The 22,155-nt window shown below is 36.4% G+C and overlaps 1 protein-coding gene across 1 annotated transcript in view; it reads right to left on the reverse strand.

Annotated features, from left to right (window-relative positions):
- col23a1b (collagen type XXIII alpha 1 chain b) overlaps positions 1 to 22,155 on the reverse strand; it is a 117,580-nt gene that overhangs the window by 39,430 nt on the left and 55,995 nt on the right. The window contains exons 15-24 of the mRNA XM_088603841.1: positions 21,549 to 21,626; positions 19,113 to 19,136; positions 16,101 to 16,154; positions 15,493 to 15,537; positions 13,840 to 13,929; positions 13,288 to 13,350; positions 12,749 to 12,805; positions 12,490 to 12,516; positions 8,726 to 8,797; positions 8,210 to 8,263 (exon numbers count right to left, since the gene is read on the reverse strand). Coding sequence (XP_088459967.1) covers positions 8,210 to 8,263; positions 8,726 to 8,797; positions 12,490 to 12,516; positions 12,749 to 12,805; positions 13,288 to 13,350; positions 13,840 to 13,929; positions 15,493 to 15,537; positions 16,101 to 16,154; positions 19,113 to 19,136; positions 21,549 to 21,626 — 564 coding nt within the window. The remainder of the gene's footprint in view (positions 1 to 8,209; positions 8,264 to 8,725; positions 8,798 to 12,489; positions 12,517 to 12,748; positions 12,806 to 13,287; positions 13,351 to 13,839; positions 13,930 to 15,492; positions 15,538 to 16,100; positions 16,155 to 19,112; positions 19,137 to 21,548; positions 21,627 to 22,155) is intronic.

Here is a 22,155-nt window from a genome sequence, read left to right on the forward strand (position 1 = left end):
ACCATTTTACACTCGCAAAGTCATCCAATTATCATAATCCCGCCCCTTATGCAAAACCAAACCTTCCTCCCATCCCAGTTTATCCTGTTTATCATAAACAAAATCCACCTCAATTTTCAACATAAAGCATTACACAAAATCAATACCTCAACACTCCATACTCAACAACGATAATTCACAAACAGCCAGAACATGTAACTACACATTCCCAAACATACCTACTTTCCATAGCCCCGCCCCTTATGCAAAACCAACATCCCTCCCCTGTTCTCTCTCTCCCCTGGCGGTTGTAATTGTTTTTATTTTCAAATAAATTTTAGCAAAGTCATGTATTTTAAAAATCTTAAGATTTTTCTATTTATGTCTTTATTTAGTGGTTTCATTAGTGACAAAGGCTAAACTTTCTTGGAAAAATGTCTTTTATGTAAACCATGTTTGCTATTAATTCATTCAGGGCTAAAATATGTTCATTGTCTTCTAATGAAAGAAGGGTTCCTTTCGCCGTAGTCGAGAGCCTAGCCTTTAACTAGTAAGTACTGTATTTACTGGGTTTTTGAGGGGGGGGGGGGGGTGTCTTTCGCTGGAAATCTCGCCTCCTACTTTGAAAATACCCGTGAAACCGGTTCAATTCGTCACAGCCAGCACTCCTGCAGAGAGTTGGGTTGTACTTGCAGTGTATACAGTACACGCGTTATGCTCTTCGTTAATGTCTGTGAAGTTTTATTTAATCTCTGAGCCATACTGATTCTTCTGGAAGCACACCAGTATTCCACTTTCTCCCTAAACATTTTTAGGATCAGAGTCTTACATGTGGTTATTTCGAAAACGTTTGTACGTGCTCCTTCTTACCATGTTACTGTTTACCGTTACTGACCATATTAAGTTTAAGTGCCTGTGGGCACTTTTCCTGTCCGTGGTGGGTGGACCGTCTTTCATTAGAAGGTTAGTCTGTTCTACACTGAGAATGTAGGGGGGGGGGGTGGGAAGTGCCCGCGGTCATTTAATTAGTATTAAAATCTTAGTTATCTTTCTAGTTCACAGGTTTGCATGCATAATTTAATTTTGAAAGCCACTGAGACATCAGGTACTACTGTTGTATTTATGAAAAAGAAACAAAACAAAAAACATACTAACAACTGTGCCATCCTACTCCTTAGTTAATACATTTTATTATTCATAAACAGTTAACATTGTTAGCAAAATATTTTGAATTATATTTAACCCTATTTTTTCTTTAGTTTTGTATTTAACTTATTATATGATAGTCAGACTTAATGTATATTAATGTATATTTGAACAATGAAAATATATTTTTACAAGATTTTACATTAAGCACTTAAAATTAATATGGTTAATAATAGTAAACTGTAACATGCTGTAACAAGATCGGTTAAACTTCGAAGAAAATCCTTTCAGAGAAAATGTTTCAGGTGTGAAGAACAAACCTGTTCCCACACACCCTGCCCCCACTACCATTAGAATATACACAAACATTTTAGCGTTTCATTCTGAGCAGAAGACCCTCACACCTGAAGAGTGCTGGCTGTGACGAATTAAACCGGTTTTACAGGTTTCAATCACAGATTGGGACTCAGTAAAGTAACACACAGCGCCAGTGGATTTGATAATACTGTACCTAACCAAAATCCGCAATATGGAAACAGAACCTGTGTAATTGTTGATAGATGATGTACTCGTAACATTTTTTCAAGACGAACTACAACATTTAAAAAATGACTTGTATGTACTTGATATCTCTAATCAATCCACGGGTCCCAGCACAAAACGAAAGTAAAACGCATACCGTTTCGCGCTTCTTATTAGTTGCTCAAAAGTAATTTGACCGTATGAAATGCATAATATAAACCTAGAAACATATACGTGAGCAGTACTTAAGCACTGTAGTATCGGTGTTAAGACATACCTCTCAAATACTGTAAATCAAGTTAAAAATATCTCAAGAACGATTCTGGTCGTAATGAAACCATGTTTCGTGTATGTTTTCTTTTTCATCTTGAAATAACTCATTTCTAAATACCTTTTTCACTGTTAACATCTTGTAGCAACTTTGCGACAAAATATACACTCTGACAGTTCATCCTGCTACCAACATTAAATAAAACAAATCTTAAGATTTCTATATTTATGTCTTTATTTAGTGGTTTCATTCGAAGCTTACAATGTTTAGGGAGAAATGGAATACTGGTGCGTATTTTTTTCTTTAAAGTACCGAGACCAGCCATATACTGTATGTTTATGTTAAGATTTCCCTTCAGTGGTAAAATTAGATATGAATATTCAATACTTAAATGGGCACAGTTAAGACATTAAATATACATATACATATTGTATACAGTACAGTTTGCATACGGTAATATGTTTATGTTACGCGATTAAAAAATAAATAAATAAAACTGGAAGGTCCAGCACCACCATTATGTTTATATGGTTGTTTTTGTTGGTTGGTTGTTATTATGGTTATTAATAATACGATCTATAGTTGAAATCTGAGCCTAAATAAAAAGAAAAAGCAAGTGATTAGGTTTATGAGCAATCTAATTTCTTATTCGTTTAAAACGCTATATAAAATAAAGTTTATTATTAATTTGCTGGACAGAGCGGTGAACATTATTATGCATAAGACAAAGATAACGATCCTGATCAGTTTAGAAATCTGTGTACGCTGTAAGGTTTTTACTTCTTAAACTTTTAAAATACACGTTTTGAATGGAAAGAAATCCTCTTCCTGGTATAGCACACCAGCACGTCTTTTTTCTCCAATCAGAGGGGTGTCAGATGGTGTCAGCCAATCACCATTCTGCGTTGGGTAGCAACGGGTGACTGTTCTCAGGCGGAAGATGTAAGCAGCTTAATGTTCGTGTTAAATATGTTTTTTAAATTCAATTAAACGGGCACAGTTAAGACATTAAATATACATATACATACTGTATACAGTACAGTTTGCATACGGTAATATGTTTATGTTACGCGATTAAAAAATAAATAAATAAAAATGAAAAGTCCAGTACCAGCTGGATTCGAACACCCAACCTACCAGCTGGTGGTCACGCACCTAGACCAGTAGGCTACAAGGGAGCTCACATGATCAGGCAGGCGAAACAGCCCTACATAGCTCTGCCGCAGTACACGGATATAATCATACCGTTATTAAATTATTGAGATATGCGATTCCATATTATATTCCCTTTTAATCAAATTCTAAAAGTATGCTTGTTGACTCCGGTTTCACGTTAGTTAAAGACTTCGAAGCTTACAATGTTTAGGGAGAAATGGAATACCGGTGTGTATTTTTCCTTGTGATATTTTAAGCTCTAGTTGAATGATAGGTGTCGCATTTTAAATCATTTTCGTAGCTAGAAATTATGAAACGCCCTGTTAAAAGCAAGGAAGTTTTTATGCCCCGTTGAAGTAAAACAAAATGCCTGACAAAGTATGGCTTGGACAGATTCCAAGTGCTTGTACAAATGTGCTAAAGAAATTATACTTTGAGTATACAGCTTGTCCAAAGTCATCCATTATTAATACTATTAGTAATATCTTCAGTAAAGGCTTTGATGCATAAATATTTCTGATAAAGGTAGGTTGTGTACTTCTGTCCAACTGAGCAATCTTGCTTTCATAATATATACCAACATTTTAATGACTGATGATTAACATGCTGTAATACACAGTTCCAAATTAAAGGCTCAAATGCTGTACATGAGAGGTTAAGCTCCCCCTGGCGGTTTTACAAGGCGACGCCGGATAGTTAGTCACGTGACACACGTGACACACGTGATACCGCGTGATACTGCGTGATACTGTGACACGCCCACCGGGGTATGCCGCGAAATACCTCACCCATTTTGAATGGCTGCATCTGTAATAAAGCACCTTGAATTGAATTGAATTGAGGGAGAGAGGGGGGAGGGCGAGCGAGAGAGCCAGGACAGACATGCAAATAAGATACACTCCACAGACATTCACAACAGCGACATATCATAAAACGTTTGCACATACAGTTAAGTTATTACTTGGTTTTCAAAGTGCAATGAAATACAATATTGTTGTTGTTGCTGTTATTGTTGTTTTTATCCTGTAAAGCGTTTTGAGAAGCCACCTTTAAAGGCGATATATAAAAGCGCTGATTCTTATGGAATGTGTTCCGCCGGGGATTCAAAAAATTTTTTTTTTTTAATCACGTATCTAAGGAAAATAGCAGTATAACTTTGTTCATGCACAAACAGTGGCATGTTACATTATTAATTTGGGTGTCTCCTCTTGCCAGAAAGCTCTAAATTGCATTTTGAGTGCGGTTTTTGACTTTTTCTAAAGTGCAACCCATAAATAAAGCTGATACAGTTTAGACTTATTTTAACTGTATTACAGCAGCACAATGGACAATGCAATGTAAATTGCAAAAATGCACTTGGAATCTGTCCATGCCCTACTTTGTCAGGCATTTTCTTTTACTGCAACGGACATAAAAACTCTCTTGCTTTTAACAGAGCGTTTCATAATTTCTAACTACGAAAATTATTTAAACTGCGACACTTATCATTCATTCCATTCCATTATCAGTCTTCCATTTCTCCCTAAACATTTTAAGCATGAAAGTTTTATGAAATGGTACCCAAATATGCGATTGCTGTATAGAATAAATTTTAATTAAAAAAATTATTTAACACGAAAATTAAGCTGGAAATCTCGCCCCCTTCTACTTTGAAAATACCTGTGAAACTGGTTTAATTCGTCACAGCCAGCACTCCCGCAGAGAGGGGGGTTGTACTTGTTAATGTCTTAGCCGGAACACATCATTATATCTCATTTTGTATTTCTTTAAAAAAAATAGTTTGCCCAGCCACTATTACTGTTATTGTTTTTATCCTGTAAAGCGCTTTGGGGAGCACAGCTTTCTCACCACTTAGATTACTTTTTGATACCATCCTTACACAAAGCAGAAACTTCTTGTATTTTCCGATGACATACAAGTGGAAAGATTACAGATTTTAATCGTCTTTTTTCTGAACCAGGGAAAATCTGATCATGTTTCTCTATAACAATAATAAAAAACTTTATTTTACATATCACCTTTAAAAGTGGCATCTCAAAACAATACAGTAGATGTAAACCACAGATTACAAAGTAAATACCCAGACAAACGCAAACGCGTTTTTAATAAAATGCTTTTATTCATTCAGCAGAGAGAGAGCGTAAAACCTGGGTGTAACAGCTGTCCCTTTTCTGATCACTTGCTCTCTGGATAAACGTCTTGCCTGTCCTGTTCTTTGTTTTCCTATTTTGCCGATTATGCCTGCTGCGATCCACTCCTACCCTCACACCTAAAGAAGACTATTTTAAATTTCTTTGCGCGGTCCATTGTGCAATTGACCCTTGTATGTGCTTTTCATTTAACTTTGAACGTGTTGTGATATTTAGAAATACCAACAAATTCAATATAGTGTCGATAATATTTACTATTTTCGTTTTTCAAAGAAATGTTTATTTGTTAAAGAAAATTCATGGCAACAGCTGGGTTTAAACCCTGGGCCTCCAGCATGGAAGGCACACACCTAAGCCATTACACCAACGCGCCACTTGACAACTTAAGATGTAGCTGAAAAGGTCAGGCAAAATGTCTTCACGTAATCACAGGTGAATACGTTAAACTGATGCAGACTGTTACAAAGAAAGTGGACCATGGTAATACTCTGAGCTCACAGCCTGTGTAAGATCATTCATTATTAATACTAATAATAATATCTTCTGTAAAGACTTTGATGCATAAAATATTGATGCATAATTAAAATATTTATGATGAAGGTGGAAGGTTGTGTACTTTTGTTTCATGATTAACATGCTTTACACAGTTTAAAATGATTAAAAGTCTAAAGAGTATACAGTACAACTTAAATTCTTAATTGGAAAAAGATTGTCCCTCAGCAGAGCAGGATTCGAAACCGGGCATTTTCTGGTGACAGCTCAAATGCTGTACTTGAGATGTTAAGCTTTATTAGCTCCACCTGGCAGTTTTACAAGGTGCTTCCGGATACTTTTATCATAACACGAGGTATGATGCGTTATGATGCCTACCACGTTTTGACGCAGCGTACTTCGCGCGATTTGAATGGCTGTATCTGTATCTCATTAAAAAGAATGACAATTCAATTAATTACAATTTATCTGTGGGAATGTACAGATGCAGCCATTCAAAGTGCGCGGTACAGACACGTACCGGAGGTAATTGGCTACGGCGTCGCGCATTGTGACGCACGATGACGCGCGGTACCGCGGTATATTATTGGTTGACCGACAGGGACACTCGTGGTCCGTTGGTCTGTCGTAGAAAGATTTATAGTAAACGTCTTTACTGTGCCCGTTAAATGAAAAGTGATTAAACCTTTTCTATGAATAATAATTGCGCTCGTTATCGCAGTAAAAGAAATGCATGCTTTTTAGAATTTGATTTGTAGGGAACATAATGTGGAATCGCGTTTCTAAGGAAATTAATAACGATGTTAATTTATAGATCTTAATATATGGAATTATATAGCTGGTAGTATTACTGTAATCCACTTTCTTTATTAACATGTTTCATTTTTAATTTGACTCATTCACGCATGATGAATTGTGAGAGGGTGATAGATGGAGACAAGATGGAGGTTCTGTTATTCATTTCTTTAGATATGCGATTCCATATTATATTACCTAATAATCAAATTCTAAAAAGTATGCCCTTCTTTCAGTTGGGTATGCATGATTAGCAACAAGGGGTCATTGTTATGATTTCTCTATTATCATCAAATGCCTCAACTCGTTCACTTGTGGTTATTTTGGAAACATTTTGACATGTTGCTTTTAACTACATTGCTGTCTATATTGTAGCAATAGACAAAATGAAACTCTTGGAGTTTGTAATGTAGGGCACTCTGAATGAGTTAAACTTTGATGCAGGACAAATAAATGTATTTCCCACAAGCTAAGCTACAGTGGCAGTACAGTAGCAGTTTGAAATTATTCATTGTTATTAATAAATCACTTGGCTTTGAACATGTTGTGATATTTAGAAATATAAAAAATGTCAATATAGTGTCCATAATATTTGCTATTTTAGTTTTTCAAAGAAATGTTTATTTGTTAATAGAAATCTCATGGTGACAGCTTGGTTTGAATCTCTGGCCTCCAGTATGCAATTCACACACACGTAATCACAGGTGAATGAGTTAAACTAATGCAGACATTTACAAAGAAAGTGTATTACTTTGATAATTTGAGCTATATGAATATAATTATATCTTTATTAATTTCTTTAGATACATGATTCCATATCATATTCCCTGTTAATCAAATTCTAAAAAGTATGTGTTTTTTTACTTTGATAACGAGCACAAATATTCATAGGAAAGGTAAAAACATTGTAACTTTTTATGAAGTATAAAAACTTAATATAATCAGAAGGAGCATGTAAAAACTTTTCCAAAATAACCACAGTATGTAACTGAATGAAAGACTTTGATGCTTAAAATGTTTAGGAAGAAAGTGGAATACTGGTGTGTATTTTTTATTTAAACTACCAATACCACCAGTACCAGCCATATACAGTTTACATAATATGTTTATGTTCCTAAATTAATATTGTTTATGACCTTCACACGCATTATGCTCCTCTTCTTTTTATGCTCAGCTACTAAAATTTCCCATTAGTTGTAAAATTCCATATAAATAATGCACAGTAAAGAGATTAAATGATTAAATAGTTTCACTAACAACCAATGCACCACGAGTGCCCCTGTCGGTCATTTTGGCCAGCCAATCACTGCGGTACTGTAGACAATTTAGTTGGTATGGGGTAGTACTGTGCATTTTGAATGGCTTCATCTGTATATTAGTCTGTTGTGAGCACTATCAACTATCTTTGAAGTCAATTCATTTATTTTTACTGAAACTGTCATGACAAGCGCTCTCCTGATTCCTTTAGGCGGTGGCACTGGTCATGACAGAAATAAAATAAGATCACTTTGATAGCTTTCTTTCAACTTCACAAACTGGCACACATTCTTCAACAGTCAGCTCTGTTCAGTAAATATTGTATTGATGACTCATCAGTTTAAAAACAAATATTAAAAACAATTTTAGAGGTGTTTTATTTTAGACATGACCCTCATAAACAGAAGACCTGCAATACAAAGCTACTATTTAATGACTCTACCTTTTCACCTTTGGTACCTGGAAGGCCAACCAATCCAGTAGTACCTGGGGGACCCTAAAAACAGACAGAAAGCTGTTCTCATAAAGGGAGATATAAAAATTGCAGATCCAATACAGGATGACATGAGATTAAAAATAGGCTATGAGTCCATTTTAATAGCTCTGCATGGAGGTGAGACACTGATTTGTGGAACTCCAATAAAATACATCTGGAAATCTGTCCTACATTCCACAGACAAAGTGTCATTGTACGTCTTTAGCTAAAGTATGGGACTTGGAAGAAACTTTTTACATCTGTGTTGAACAGAGTGGAAACATCAGTTCACAAGAATGTAAAGCAGAAATAACTAGATGATGCCACGTGACAAAAGTTATTTTGCTCTGGCATCAGAAAAAGAAATAAATAGTGGGTAATATGTATGGAAGACCAATTACATAGAGCAAAGACAAAAATATGAATGGCTGAATAAAATAACATAGAACCCAGCCATGACTGAAGAACATAATGGAGACTTACTTTCAGTCCAGGGGGTCCCCTCTCTCCAGAATCTCCTTTATCCCCTTTCACTCCATCCATTCCAGGTTCCCCCTATAGAAAGCAATCAAAACAACTCACTCCTCAATAATGAAAAAAACAAGCTCCACTGAAATATCTATGTCCTCTAAAGGCAGGGCCGACCCAAGCTTTTTGGCCACTCTAGGCAAGATCTTGGAAAGGTGCCCCTCCAGATCACAATTTGCACATACACTATCATCAGCTCCAACCCCAAAACTTATCTGATCATTTAGAACAATTAAATGAATAGTATAACTAGAAAATGTTTATTAAGCAGTTTTGAAGAACACATAATAACTTACAAACAAGATCAAGAAGCAGACATTTTGCAAAGATAAAATTTACTTTAATAACTGAAAGAAATAAGGTTAAATGTGAATCCGTTACCTTCTAGTAAAACACCTCAAGTACTCCACGTTTGTAGCTAGTAAATGTGGCTTGTTTACTGTCCACTAGTTATATGGATCTGACAGACTTAAAACCTAATGAAATACAAATATATTATTACAGTGACTTGATTCATACGTTTGGAGGATGGTGTGAGTTTACCAGTTGCAACTACATGTTTCTAATTTTAAACAATTACAACATAGTTTAATGCAAGATTAAGGTCTTTCATAATGTTTCATTATGTTATATGTAATGAAAGATTAATAAAATTGATTATCCCAACATTTATTACTTTCCAAAATTAAATGAACAGCATTCAATGAAATACAAGTAGCAACTGAAACTGCACTGATATTGTCATCTTCGGTGAAGATGAGAGTCATGTACAACATCGACAGTGAAATAAACTAGAACACTTACATCCACAACTGATAATATTATAGTTTATAACAAAATTTAACAGCCTATATTAGCAGAGCAGCAACAGAAAAGGCCACGGGAAGGAATTTTTGGCTCACATTTGAATATGTCAATTAAAGAACTGTTGTGTTGCACATTGAGGGGGCCCCTATTCATCTCACCCCAGATTTTCATCACTAACAGTACTGCTTTCACTCTCCACATATCTGCGCTGAGCAAGACAGCACTTCACTCTACACAGAAGTTGCAGCCTTAAGCGTGTACTGCAAACCTCTTTGGTCTACTTTTTCAGGAGGTTTGCTATCTGGTTTCCCCTGTACTGGAGGCTCCCTGTTTCTGCCAGTCCTCACTCTGCAAAGCAGGTTCAGTGGCCTAAAGCTAGCCCTTGCTCTGTGAAGAAGGTTCAGCAGCCTCAAGCCAGCCTTCACTCTTTGCAGCAGGTTTAGCAGCCCTCAGCGTCACCTTGTGTAGCAGTTTCAGCTCCAAGCCAGATCTAAGCAGTGCCCAGTGCACCAGCCTCAGCTCCTTGCCTGCTCTCTGCATTGCCTGATTCAGCTCCAAGTCTGCCATGTTTAGAAGACTCGCCATTTGATTATTCCGCACCCAAGGCTCCCTTTTTTGACCAACTGACTGTTCACAGCAGCCTCAGCTTAAGCCTGCTCTTCTACTCTTTTGGTTCCCTTTTTAGCAAGCTCACCATTTGGTTTCTGTGCACCCAAGGCTCCCTTTTATAACTAACGGAGGTACGCAACAGCCTAGCAGCCCCTTCATAGTTTCTAGAGTCCTGCCCTTCCTTTTTGACTATTTATTTGGCTGCCCTTTTTCCTTACTATTTTAGTTTTCAAAGAAATGTTTATTTGTTAAAAGAAAACTCATAGCAAGAGCTGGGTTCGAACTCCCGACCTCCAGCATGCAAGTCATATGCCAAAGCCATTACACCAATGGGCCACTTGATAACTTAACCTATAACTGAAAAGGGCAGGCAAAAAGTTTCCAAGTAATCGCAGGGGAATTAATCTAACTGCAGATGTTTACAAAGAAAGTATACTACTGTAATAATTTGAGCTATGTGAATATCATTATATCATCATTAATTTATTTAGATACGTGATTCCATCTTAAATTCCCTATTAATCAAATTCTAAAAAGTATGCGTTTTTTTACTGCGATAACGAGCGCAAGTATTGATAGAAAAGGTTAAAACTTTTTATGAAGTATATAAACTGAATATAATCAGCACATATAGGAGCACATAAAAACGTTTCCAAAATAACCACAGTATATAACTGAATAATAAAAATGTTTATGAAGAACGTGGAATAATGGTGTGTATTTTTATTTAAACTACCAATAACAGCCATATACAGTTTACATAATATGTTCTATATTAATGACCTTCAGACATGTTATGCTCCTCTTCTTTTTATGCTCAGCTACAAAAATTCCTTTAGTTGTAAAATTCCATATTAATATTCAATATTAAGCGGATTTAACCATGCACAGTAAAGAAATTAAATAATAATTTCACTAACAAGCAAGGCACAACGAGTGCTGCCTGTTGGTCATTTTGGCCAGCCAATCACGTACTGTGGTAAAGTGCGCTAAACTGTAATAATTTCACGCAATACAGGGTTTTACCGTGCATTTTGAATGGCTGCATCTGTAGATATACAGTGGTGTGTTAGAAAGTTTGTGAACCCTTTAGAATTTTATGTATTCTGCAAAAATATGATCAGATCTTCATCTAAGTCATAAAAATAGATAAAGAAACCAAATAAAACAAACAACACACAAAAGGATATACTTTTTCATTCATTTATTGATCAAAATGATTCAATATCAAATGCCTTTGTCAGAAAAAGTATGTGAACCTCTAGGATTATCAGTTCAGTTAAGGGGATAATTAGAGTCAGGAGTGTCAATCAATAGGATGACAATCAGGTGTGAAATTGGGTGGCCCTGTCCTATTTAAAAAATACTGTATAAACCTGAGTCTTCACTACCAAAGTCTGGTCTTCACCACATAGGTTTGTGAACACATGCCATGCCTCGACAAAAGGAGATTTCTGAGGACCTCAGAAGAAGAGTTGTTGATGCTCATCAGAATGGATAGTGTACAAATTTTAACAGAATTGTTACTCTCCCTAGGAGTCTATTTTTCTAGGAGATCACAAAGAACCCCAGGGTAACGTCTAAGGCTAATGTCAGTGTTCATGAGTCCACCATCAGGCAAACACAGAACAAGAATAGTGTTGATGAGAGGATACCAAGGAGAAAGCCACTACACTCCAAGAAGAACATTGTTGCCCGTTTCAAGTTTGCTAAAGATCACCTGGATGAACCAGAAGACTACTGGAAGGATATTCTGTGGATGGATGAGTAAAAAATATAACTTTTTGGCTTAAATGAGAACATTGTTTGGCGAAAACAAACACTGCATTCCAACATAAGATGTTCATCCCAAACGGGAAACGGTGGTGGCAGTATCATGGTTTGGGGCTGTTTTAATGCCACAGGACCAGGACAGCTTGCCATCATTGATGGAACTATGAATTCTGGATTGTACCAGCAAATACCAGCAAATTCTACAGGAGAAAGTCAGGGTATCAGTCCATGAACTGAAGCTCAACAAAAGGTGGGTCTTGCAGCAAGACAACGACCCTAAACACACAAGTAAGTCTACCAAAGAATGGTTCAGAAGAAGAAATTTTGCGCTTTGGAATGGCCTAGTCACAGTCCAGAGCTTAATCCAATAGAAATGTGGCAGGACCTGAAGCAGGGAGTTCATGCAAGAAATGTTCATCCCTGAGGTGAAGCAGTTCTGTAAGGAGAAATGGGCCAAAATTCCTCCAAGCCAATTACAAAGGGTTCACAAACTTTCTACCACCACTGTATGTCAAGTTTTAAAAAGTTACCTTTGTCCCTGGAACACCTTGAAGACCCTAGAGAAAAAAAAAAAGTGTTTTTAAAAATAGTAGTTCAAAAGGTATTAAAAATATACAACATTAAAAATGTGGGAGCATTCTTCCTTGCACCAGCAAGTTTAAATCATTCTACAAACTGCAATTATTCAACTATTTGCCGTGCCCTTTCCCTAACTTTACAGTACAGGATTATTTTCTATAAAATTATGCACTTATTCCATGCACTTTACAGACTGGTGGTGCACTTTACCATGCGTCCTTGTGGGCCAGGGGGACCAGGAGGGCCAGGCGGAGAGATCATTTGAACCTGAAACACGACAACAAAAAAATAGTGAGGTCTTAATTTCTGCTTGCAGTGCCATGTAAATCTGAGATATGTTCTTCACCTCACGAAAGCCTCATATCAATAAAAACACAATCCTGTAATTAAGCAGGTCACATTTCAATTTTGAGAAGTTCAAGTGCGGAGCTGCATAAGCAGACATTAGCTGCAAAGAAACAAGTTGCCCATGCTAAAAAGTAGAAGATACACAATGTTTTGGCTTTAGCACCTTCTTCAACTGAAGGATTCATACCAGAAGAAGGAGAAACAGCCAAAATGCTATGCCTCTTCTTTCTACTTTTCTGCATGGGTTTAACCTTTACATGTTTCAATGTCTATCCCAATGCAACGAAAAATACTTTACATATAAAGTAAAAATATGCTCTACCATGTAGGTCTTAATACCAATTTGTGGTTGAATCATTCCAGCTTTTTATATGATATTTATTATATTGTGTAAAACTCACAAGGGTATCTTCCAGGCTTGACAAGATTGAGTCCCCTTTCTCTCCTTTTTGTCCATCAATACCCTAAAGCCCCCAGAATGAAAAATAAATAATGGAGTTATTCTATCAGTTCTTTAAACCAAGAATATATATTAACATGTATTACTATTATCTTGACCAGAATGTAGACAATTTCAGATGTGTTTGCAACCAAAAGTATTGTCAAATGCAATGAAAATTAATGACTCATGACTGTGCCTCATTTAAAATAGTTATCTTTTTCCCTCCCTTTGTGTGGTGCTCTTCTCTTTTAAAACAATTTCCACTATATATCAATTAACAAAACAGGTCCATCATGTACTGTAGCTCTTTAATAAGTGGTTTGGTAGGGAATTCAGCTATTCCTTGATTAGTATACACTTCATGTACTGTATCATCAATATGTAGGAACAAGACTATGTACTGTAAAACCAAACTAGTGGTTTTGAATACAGATTTTTCATGCTAGTGAATACAAAACAGTAGTCTATGTCTCTAGAAAGACATTGATATCTAAAATTAAATCACACTTACAGCAGGCCCAGACAGGCCCATTTCCCCTTTCTCTCCTTTCAGACCAGGCATTCCAGGAGTACCACTGTCTCCTTTCAAACCCTTTGGGCCCTGCATTCAGAAGGCAAAGGAAACATTTTAATATAATTATACCCATTTTCTCGTGTATGTGAAAAAAAACAGTCTAAATAATTCATTTTTTCTCCCAAGCCTTTAGAAAAACAGAGACATAGTTAGAGAATATATTCTGAGACTTAAGAACAATGTTATTCAATTTTAATATTGATGTCAGAGTACATTCCAGCCGATGTGAAAAACCACAGAATGCTTCTAACAAAGAAAGTGTTACATGTTATTGCCAAGTCCAGTTAGCTGTGTGTTTCAGGTGCTAATTGAAAACTTGCTGGAACTCCATACTCAAGGATGAGGGTTGCCTACTTATACATAAGACATTCCTATGGACAGCATCACTTCCTTATAGTTTTATACAGAGCTCTTGGGGCTTCAGATTTAACTTTGTCATCACAACCCTTCCCTTTCTGCAGGAATGCAGTCATTAACTCTTTGAGAACTGTCATTGTAACTGCTGATCAAATACAAGAAAGCTATCTGATTGGAACTTTATATTTTTCACAGGCCACAAGTTACATAAATCATAAATCAAGTCATATGCAATGCCACAGTAGCATCTTCCAGCAGTTGTGTTGGTGCTGGTAGGTGCTGGCACCTCTTTTTGGGCCTCTTCCACCTGTAGGTGTGCACTTGCTCTTGGTGAAGATTGTCTTTTTCTTGGCCATTACATCAAGATGAGGAGTGGGAGAGCTCCAGGCTCTGACATTCAGTGCTTAGTCAGTCTTCATAGCCACACTGTGGCCTAACCCCATCTTTGTGCTTAATCAGCCTTTTATGTGCACCAATTCTTTTGTGTCCAAGTTCCAGTAGCTTCACCATGTGTTGTGCCCCATCAGGGAACTGGAAATCTATACATAAAAGGCTGCATCTTTCAGAGCATAAAGTATGAGTACCTTATTGTGCTCTTCACTTGCCACCATCCAGGTATGCTGATCTCCAAGCACCAGCTAACCAGGTGGATTGTAGAGACTACCCAGTTGGTCTACAAAAACTATGGCTTTCCCAATGTCCTTGGCTTCACTGCAATCTTCATTATAGACCCTCTACAACAAAACGCCCATAGGACCTTTGCTTGTAAGCACTGTGCTTGTAAGCAGTGACTGCATTTGAACTGAAAGAGAATACTAAGATATCATCATATAATCCACCTAAAAATAAATTAATGACTTAAATGTGGTAACTCTAAATTTTGAACTCGACAAAGATGAGTAAATAATTTTCACATGAGCCCAGCTTTGTAAGGCAATAAGTTCAAGAATACATATACATATCCAAGACATAGCAAGGTCCAAATAAATAATGTAATGTTTCCAGTGGATTGGCACTTATCTCCATGAGATAATGATTGTGTTTCTTTTAGAAAACCAGTATTATGATATGCTTATGCTTCTTTCTGCTTTTATGTGTTCATAAAGTAAGCTATGAAGACTCTTAATTATGAAAACAGCAAGAAATCTGTGGTTTTACATTTTGGTGAAACATTTCACCACCTGGACAGTAGAATCTACAGGCATGTTAGACATATCTACAATCAATAATTACCTTTTCCCCATCAACTCCAGGTGGTCCTGGTAATCCCAGTTCACCCTATTCCGCAGATGAAAGTAACAATTACAGTCTTAAGTTTATGAAGATCAACATTCTGGGCAAATGCATAATATAAATCATAATTTTGCATCACTACTGCCAGGCACTGCTGCCCAATTCACTAGACAATTTCAAAGAGTACATACTGTATTATTATTTTTTAAAAGAAGCGTTAAGCTTTCTTTGATTAAACATCAACATTCTGCAAGTTATTAACAGACAATAATTTGTTTCTAATATAGTTTCCTTCTGGATTTTTGATGCCACACTCACAGATGGTGAATTGGTTTCCAAATAAACACATTCAAGTGAATTCTACTTTAAAATTGCACATCTTTGCAGCTCAAAGGCTATTTCTCTCATTCAAAACTATGACAGCGTTACATTGTTTACAGAAGAGCTGTGTTGTAAACAACTGAGCTTAATTTTTATTGAGAAACTGTTTTCAAGAAAATTGTAATTATAATGAACTGAACATTTCTTAGCTGTCAGACAATCTCTTGAATGTCACTTGTGCTGTGTGAGTAATAAGGCTTTTCATGATGACAACACCATTGGTTTACCTTTGGTCCTGGCTCTCCCATTAGACCTGGGGGACCAGGAGGACCAGGAGGACCCTGTGGAAGGACAGTAAAGATAAGGTCTAAAATACGGAATCTGAACACTGGACAGGGTAGCAATACCCTGTGGGTATGTGGATAGTATGCTATTTACCAGCAGCCATATCACCCTGCAACTCACAACTGGCAACCCACTGAAGCTAAGCAGATGTGAGCCTGGTCAGTACCTGGATGGGAGACCTCCTGGGAAAAACTAAGGTTGCTGCTGGAAGAGGTGTTAGTGGGGCCAGCAGGGGGGCGCTCACCCTGCGGTCCATGTGGGTCCAAATGCCACAGTATAGTGATGGGGACACTATACTGTAAACAGGTGCCGTCCTTCGGATGAGACGTAAAACCGAGGTCCTGACTCTCTGTGGTCGTTAAAAATCCCAGGGCGTTTCTTGAAAAGAGTAGGGGTGTAACCCTGGCATCTTGGCCAAATTTCCCATTGTCCCTTACCAATCATGGCCTCCTAAAAATCCCCCTCTATGAATTGGCTACATTACTCTGCTCTCCTCCCAACTGATATCTGATGTGTGGTGAGCGTTCTGGTGCACTATGGCTGCCGTTGCATCATCCAGGTGGATGCTGCACATTGGTGGTGGTTGAGGGGAGTCCCCATTACCTGTAAAGCGCTTTGAGTGGAGTGTCCAGAAAAGCGCTATATAAGTAAGCAATTATTATTATTATTATTATTACCACACTGGACAGGTAGGATAAAACATTTTGTGAACCACTAAAATTAAGTTTATTTTTACATAAAACTGTGTAAGGGATGTGTGAAAATATGATAAAGGAAATACAATTTGGAATTTCCCTGTGAGCTTATTTTACCTCTCCTACAGCAGCAAATTACAAAAGTGTCGAGATGAAGTCAAGAAAGTAGGTGTGGCCAGTCAAACAGTATTAAAAGTAAGGGTAGTTGACACCACAATGGGCGTGGTCATGCTCCCATTCATCCCTGTCACACCCCCTTAGGTTCCTTTTCTTCCTCTTACACGCACTCGGAACTCCACATTCCATTGCGTCTTGGCCCTTTGTCTTCAGAGTCCCAACTTCACCAAGTTGATCCTGTTGCTCTCACTACTAGGGACCTCCTGCTCCTATTCCATTAGGCCACTGTTTCACACACAACCAGTGCCTCGGACTCCCATGTTTTGAAATCCTCTCCACACTACACACTGTGTAGTCTCTTCCGCACTACACACTGTCCCTCTCTAACACACACTCAGAAACCTCTCTGGCGCCTCACTCTCACGCCCTTAGGTTGTGAACTCACAGCTGCCAGCACACCCCACTCACATCCCTGATACCAATGTATTGCTGGGGGGGTCCCTCTACCACACAACCCACTCTGGTCCACACACACTAAAACACTAATCAAATCACAACTCACTCATGAGTGGACACCGACAGCCCTGCTCTCTCACACCCTAGCAGGATGCTGTCCCTTTAAATCTTTCGGCGATCTCCTAAAGCTCCATTACTTCTATTATTCTCCTCCCAGACTGACATTCTCACTCTTTTCCTCACAGGCTATTCCTCTCACAATCCCCTCTGGGATTGTCATTCCCACGTGCTCTTCTAACATCCCCCTGACTAGATTCTCACACCCGCTACTGTCATGCTTCAGCCTGGTTCTCTCACAGCAGAGCCTCCACATTCATCCTCTCACCACTGCAGCAATAGCAAGACTGCTGGATCATTTCTCCATAAAGCATTCAGAATAGTTTTAAACTACTCCTACACCTGCAGTTCATTCCACTTATCACATCAGGTGTGGTTTTTACAGCAACGTCTTCCCCAATCCAGACACTCCCTGCATTGCAACTACAATATTCAAAGAAGCATGTGGATTCGGAGCCAGGCAATAACAAAAGCTCTCAATAAACATTATGTTGTTTAATGTGCCATGTTAATTGTATAATCCACACTCTTTGTCATCAATTATTATTTAAGCAATGCATCCACATTTTACTAATGGAAGCACAGAGGTCATATAAAATAGATCAGAGGCTCAGTAGAATACTATTCCAGATGAAATACTTGGTGTTGATCAAAGGTATGTTCAATATTACAAATTGAAAAAAAATATTACTTTATGATTAATTACATTTACTAATATACAACTGATGTACTGTATAGGAAGTGTTATTATTTTTCAACAGATATCCATAAATGCAGCCTGAACACTTACTGGAATTCTGTGGTTGGGTTTTACAATATTTATAGTTCCAAGATGGAAACTGACCCATGAGACCTTACAAATGTAAAGCCATGCATAACATCCATGCTAGTAAAGAGCTCAAGACTGCTTACATTTCAGACATGTTAGTTCAGAAAGGATGCATACAAGCTGAATTGCAAACCGGTTTAAAAATCCTTTACTTAGATTTCCTTTTAACAAGAGAGTGATTTAATTATTTCTTTGTGAAAAGGAAAACAAAGCTTGAAATAATAACAAAGACACATAAATGGAATACAAAAATTGAGTATATACTGGTATTCAGACAAAATATTCAATTTCTAAACTTACTTGTTTGACAAAACAAAAAATAAAATAAACATCATAAAATATATTAAGCTTTTTACACCAAATATCATTAAACATTTTAAAACTTTAAAGAATAATATTTTTTTTCTCAACTGACATGCAATAAACCAACAATTTAATCACGGGTATAAATACATTGGAAAAAAGGATAAGGTTAATTTAAAAAAAACAATTTCTAGATCAATAGTTTTCCAGTTTTTTTTCTTTTTAAAACAGTAGGAGTCTCTTAAAAGAATCTCATCTTGTTCCTGCATTTATTAAGTTGGTATATACACAATTTTACCTCACTGTAATGCATTCTGCAGAGATAATGAAATATTAGTTATTCTAATATATATTTTGAGCATTTGCAAAGTTTAAATATTCACAGCACACAAAAGATGTGGGTTAGAAAAAGAAAGCCATGCAATTCTGCTGATTACCGCAACACTGATAGCCCGGATTGCCTGGGAATAATAAAGATCACAAGATCAGTGCTTCTAAATGAAGCAAAGTTGGTACAGAGTACATACTTTTGGTTTCCTGCCAGAAATAACAATGCAAAAGACTTCCACAAATAAAAATGTACACTGTTTGTGTATCTGTAATTCATTTCATTTTTAGGGAATAAGATAATTTGACAGAAGGTTTGTAATTACTGATACTTTGCTTTAATGCATTGACTGTGTAGAATAGCATGGTTAAGGTATCCATAACATTAAACTATAAATGCAGTAAATCCTGTTTGAAACAAAAACTATTAAACTTAGAAGGTTAGTTACACTTTCACAAAAAATGAGACTTCTCTTTACAGCTCTGCTGAAGGTGACTGCCTCTGTTTGGTTTTAAACTCAGAAGCATTATCCATCCTTGTTTTGTTAGACCTCACTGTTACTTTTGACATTGTTAACCATAGACTCCTCCTCCAAATAAATATAAGGCTGCTTTTATGTGATTTGCTTCCTATCATTCTAACTGAAAGCTATTTGTGACTATCATCACTCAAAGACCAGAGGTTTCTTAAATTAACAAGTTACACTCAATTAATCAACCTAAAGCTGTGGTCAATCTTTAGATAAGGACAGGGGTTGGAATAAGGACAATCTTTTACTTGGCTACATTATCTGTCATCATGAAGTTCATTTTATTTGTTAAACATAACACTCATATCTATTGTTACTGTTCGAAATGTCTGGTATTGATCCAAGAGTCTTTAGTTTTCCAAGATGTCAGTTAAATATTAAATCTTGGGTGGAACAAAATTCTACAGAGCTAATTACTAACAAAACAGAGGTTATACGTTTGGAACCCTTGTACAAACTGTACAATTTGGATAACTTTAGCATGGCCATCAATGGTTTGAACATTTATCAACTACCCAGCTGTAACACCCTGGCATTTATAATTTGAAACCAGATCGATTTGAACCAAATCTACGTTCTACAAGAACATCACTTTAAAAAAAAAAAAAAACTCACCTAATATTTTGACAATGAAAAGTGAAAAACAAACCAGAAGACACATGTGGAGACTATGTACAAGTGCATTTAAAACTGAGAAGAGGAAGCACTTTACCCAAACAGTTGTGGGGGTCTGGAACAAGCTATTTAGGCAATAACCTGGTTTCTTTCTAGCAACAGCTGGATGAGGTCCTTGGACAAAGTGGATATTAACTACCAAACACATTAGATGAGCTGGGGCTGGCATCATTACATTTGTAACCATTCCTATGTTTTTATTTTGTATGTTAAGTTTATGATTCTTTCTAAAAACAAATAAACAAAGCATAATATAATCTGGCTCCTTTTATTTTAAAAGATTTACTGAGTGTTTGCATTCCATCCTGACTGCTTTGGTCACTGGATTTTGGTGCATAGTTGCTCCATAATGAGGCATCATACATTGGAAAGTCTTTCTCTATTAATGGAGCAAAACAGTGGACGGTTGTACATAATGATGATGTATGAGTTTCCAGTTCATTTAAAAAAAACAAACATAAAAAGCATTTCTTTTTTTCCAAACAATTTCTGATGTTGAATATACATGTAAATGCTACATACATTTATATGTACCGTTTTTTAATTTTTTACTTGTTGTATTTATAACCTGCTTTGAGAGGTTCCAACAATAAAGGCCTTTGTACAACCATACAACCATCAAAGACACAGTAATACTCCACTTTACAGGTACTGCAGATTCTAGTTGACCATTTCCAGATTTTTTTATAAGAAAACTTTCAAATGACTACAGAAGATTTCACAAAGGCATCAGAAATACACAAAACAATAATTTCATAAGGAGAAAAAGCCAAGAAACCTCTAGAGATGTTTATGAGAAGTTTATATTCATAAATCTCTTAAGATTTCTACAAGAAAAAAAAATGAAAACAATTTAAAATTGGTTCTGAGACCAGCCTAAGCCCTCATAAATATTTTCTCATGGGGATGTTTTGCTAACATCTGATGACACTGGGTTTATTTTATCATCCTGTTAATTTAAAAATGGTTTAAAAGTTTCGATCTGAAATTCTATTTACAAATGCTGGTTATAAAGTAAATTTTATCTGATCATTCAGAGCAATTCCACTTCTGAAAAAGAATAAAATCATTTACAAGTGTTTAGGTACATAAGACGATTACCACTGGTAAAAATAAATGGCTTCTCAGTATCTATATTTCTATATATTGTTTAATATAGTGTTTTAAAGTGATTTCAAGTATTGTATGCGGTAATAAAGAAAGAAGCACTCTTTTAGAAAAGATCTGAAGAAGAATTCTTCTATGGAGTTCTGAAAGGAAAGATGCTAAGAAACCTTTGCTGCACTGAATGACTTTGGTACATTAATGTCTTACACTTAACTGCTTTTTAAATATTTATACCTGAAGGGCTTCATGAAGTTTTCCGTTGTAGTCAATAATTTCTGTGGCACCTGGTTGACCTTTCAGGCCAGGTAAACCCTAGGAACAAGTCAATAAGTAAGAGTAATAAAAAAAAAATAATTAGTGATGTCTTTAAAAATAAGACATGATATCAAGGCTTATTATGTTTACTTAGGTGACATGTTTTCACATTTACCTTTGACCTATTCTGTTTCCTAGTTACAAACATTAACTTGTGTGATAATAATGAAATATTGTGTTCTTCTTTAAAATTAAGATTTTATTGCTTGATCAACCCATTATGGATAGGCAATACTGATCACTAATCTTGAAATCTGTTTAACTTGCATTTCAGGCCTGCAGTTTTCATTTTTAAACATTCCTGGTTGTGTGTTTATTTTCACCAGTAGTTGAATGAGATGCCCAAACAAAACTGTGAGATGTATGCAAAGTTTAATAATTAATAAGGACAATTTTTGAAAACATGTTTAATTGTGTGTAATGAGTAATGATACATCATTCAGCTACAACCTAGTGAAGATTGAATTAATGCTAATTACCAGTAAAAGGGATTTGTGCAGTAAACTAAAAACAACACTAATAACTC

This window comes from Lepisosteus platostomus, chromosome 13, assembly GCF_059453375.1.
Source record: "Lepisosteus platostomus isolate fLepPlt1 chromosome 13, fLepPlt1.hap1, whole genome shotgun sequence".
Taxonomy (NCBI): Eukaryota; Metazoa; Chordata; class Actinopteri; order Semionotiformes; family Lepisosteidae; genus Lepisosteus; species Lepisosteus platostomus.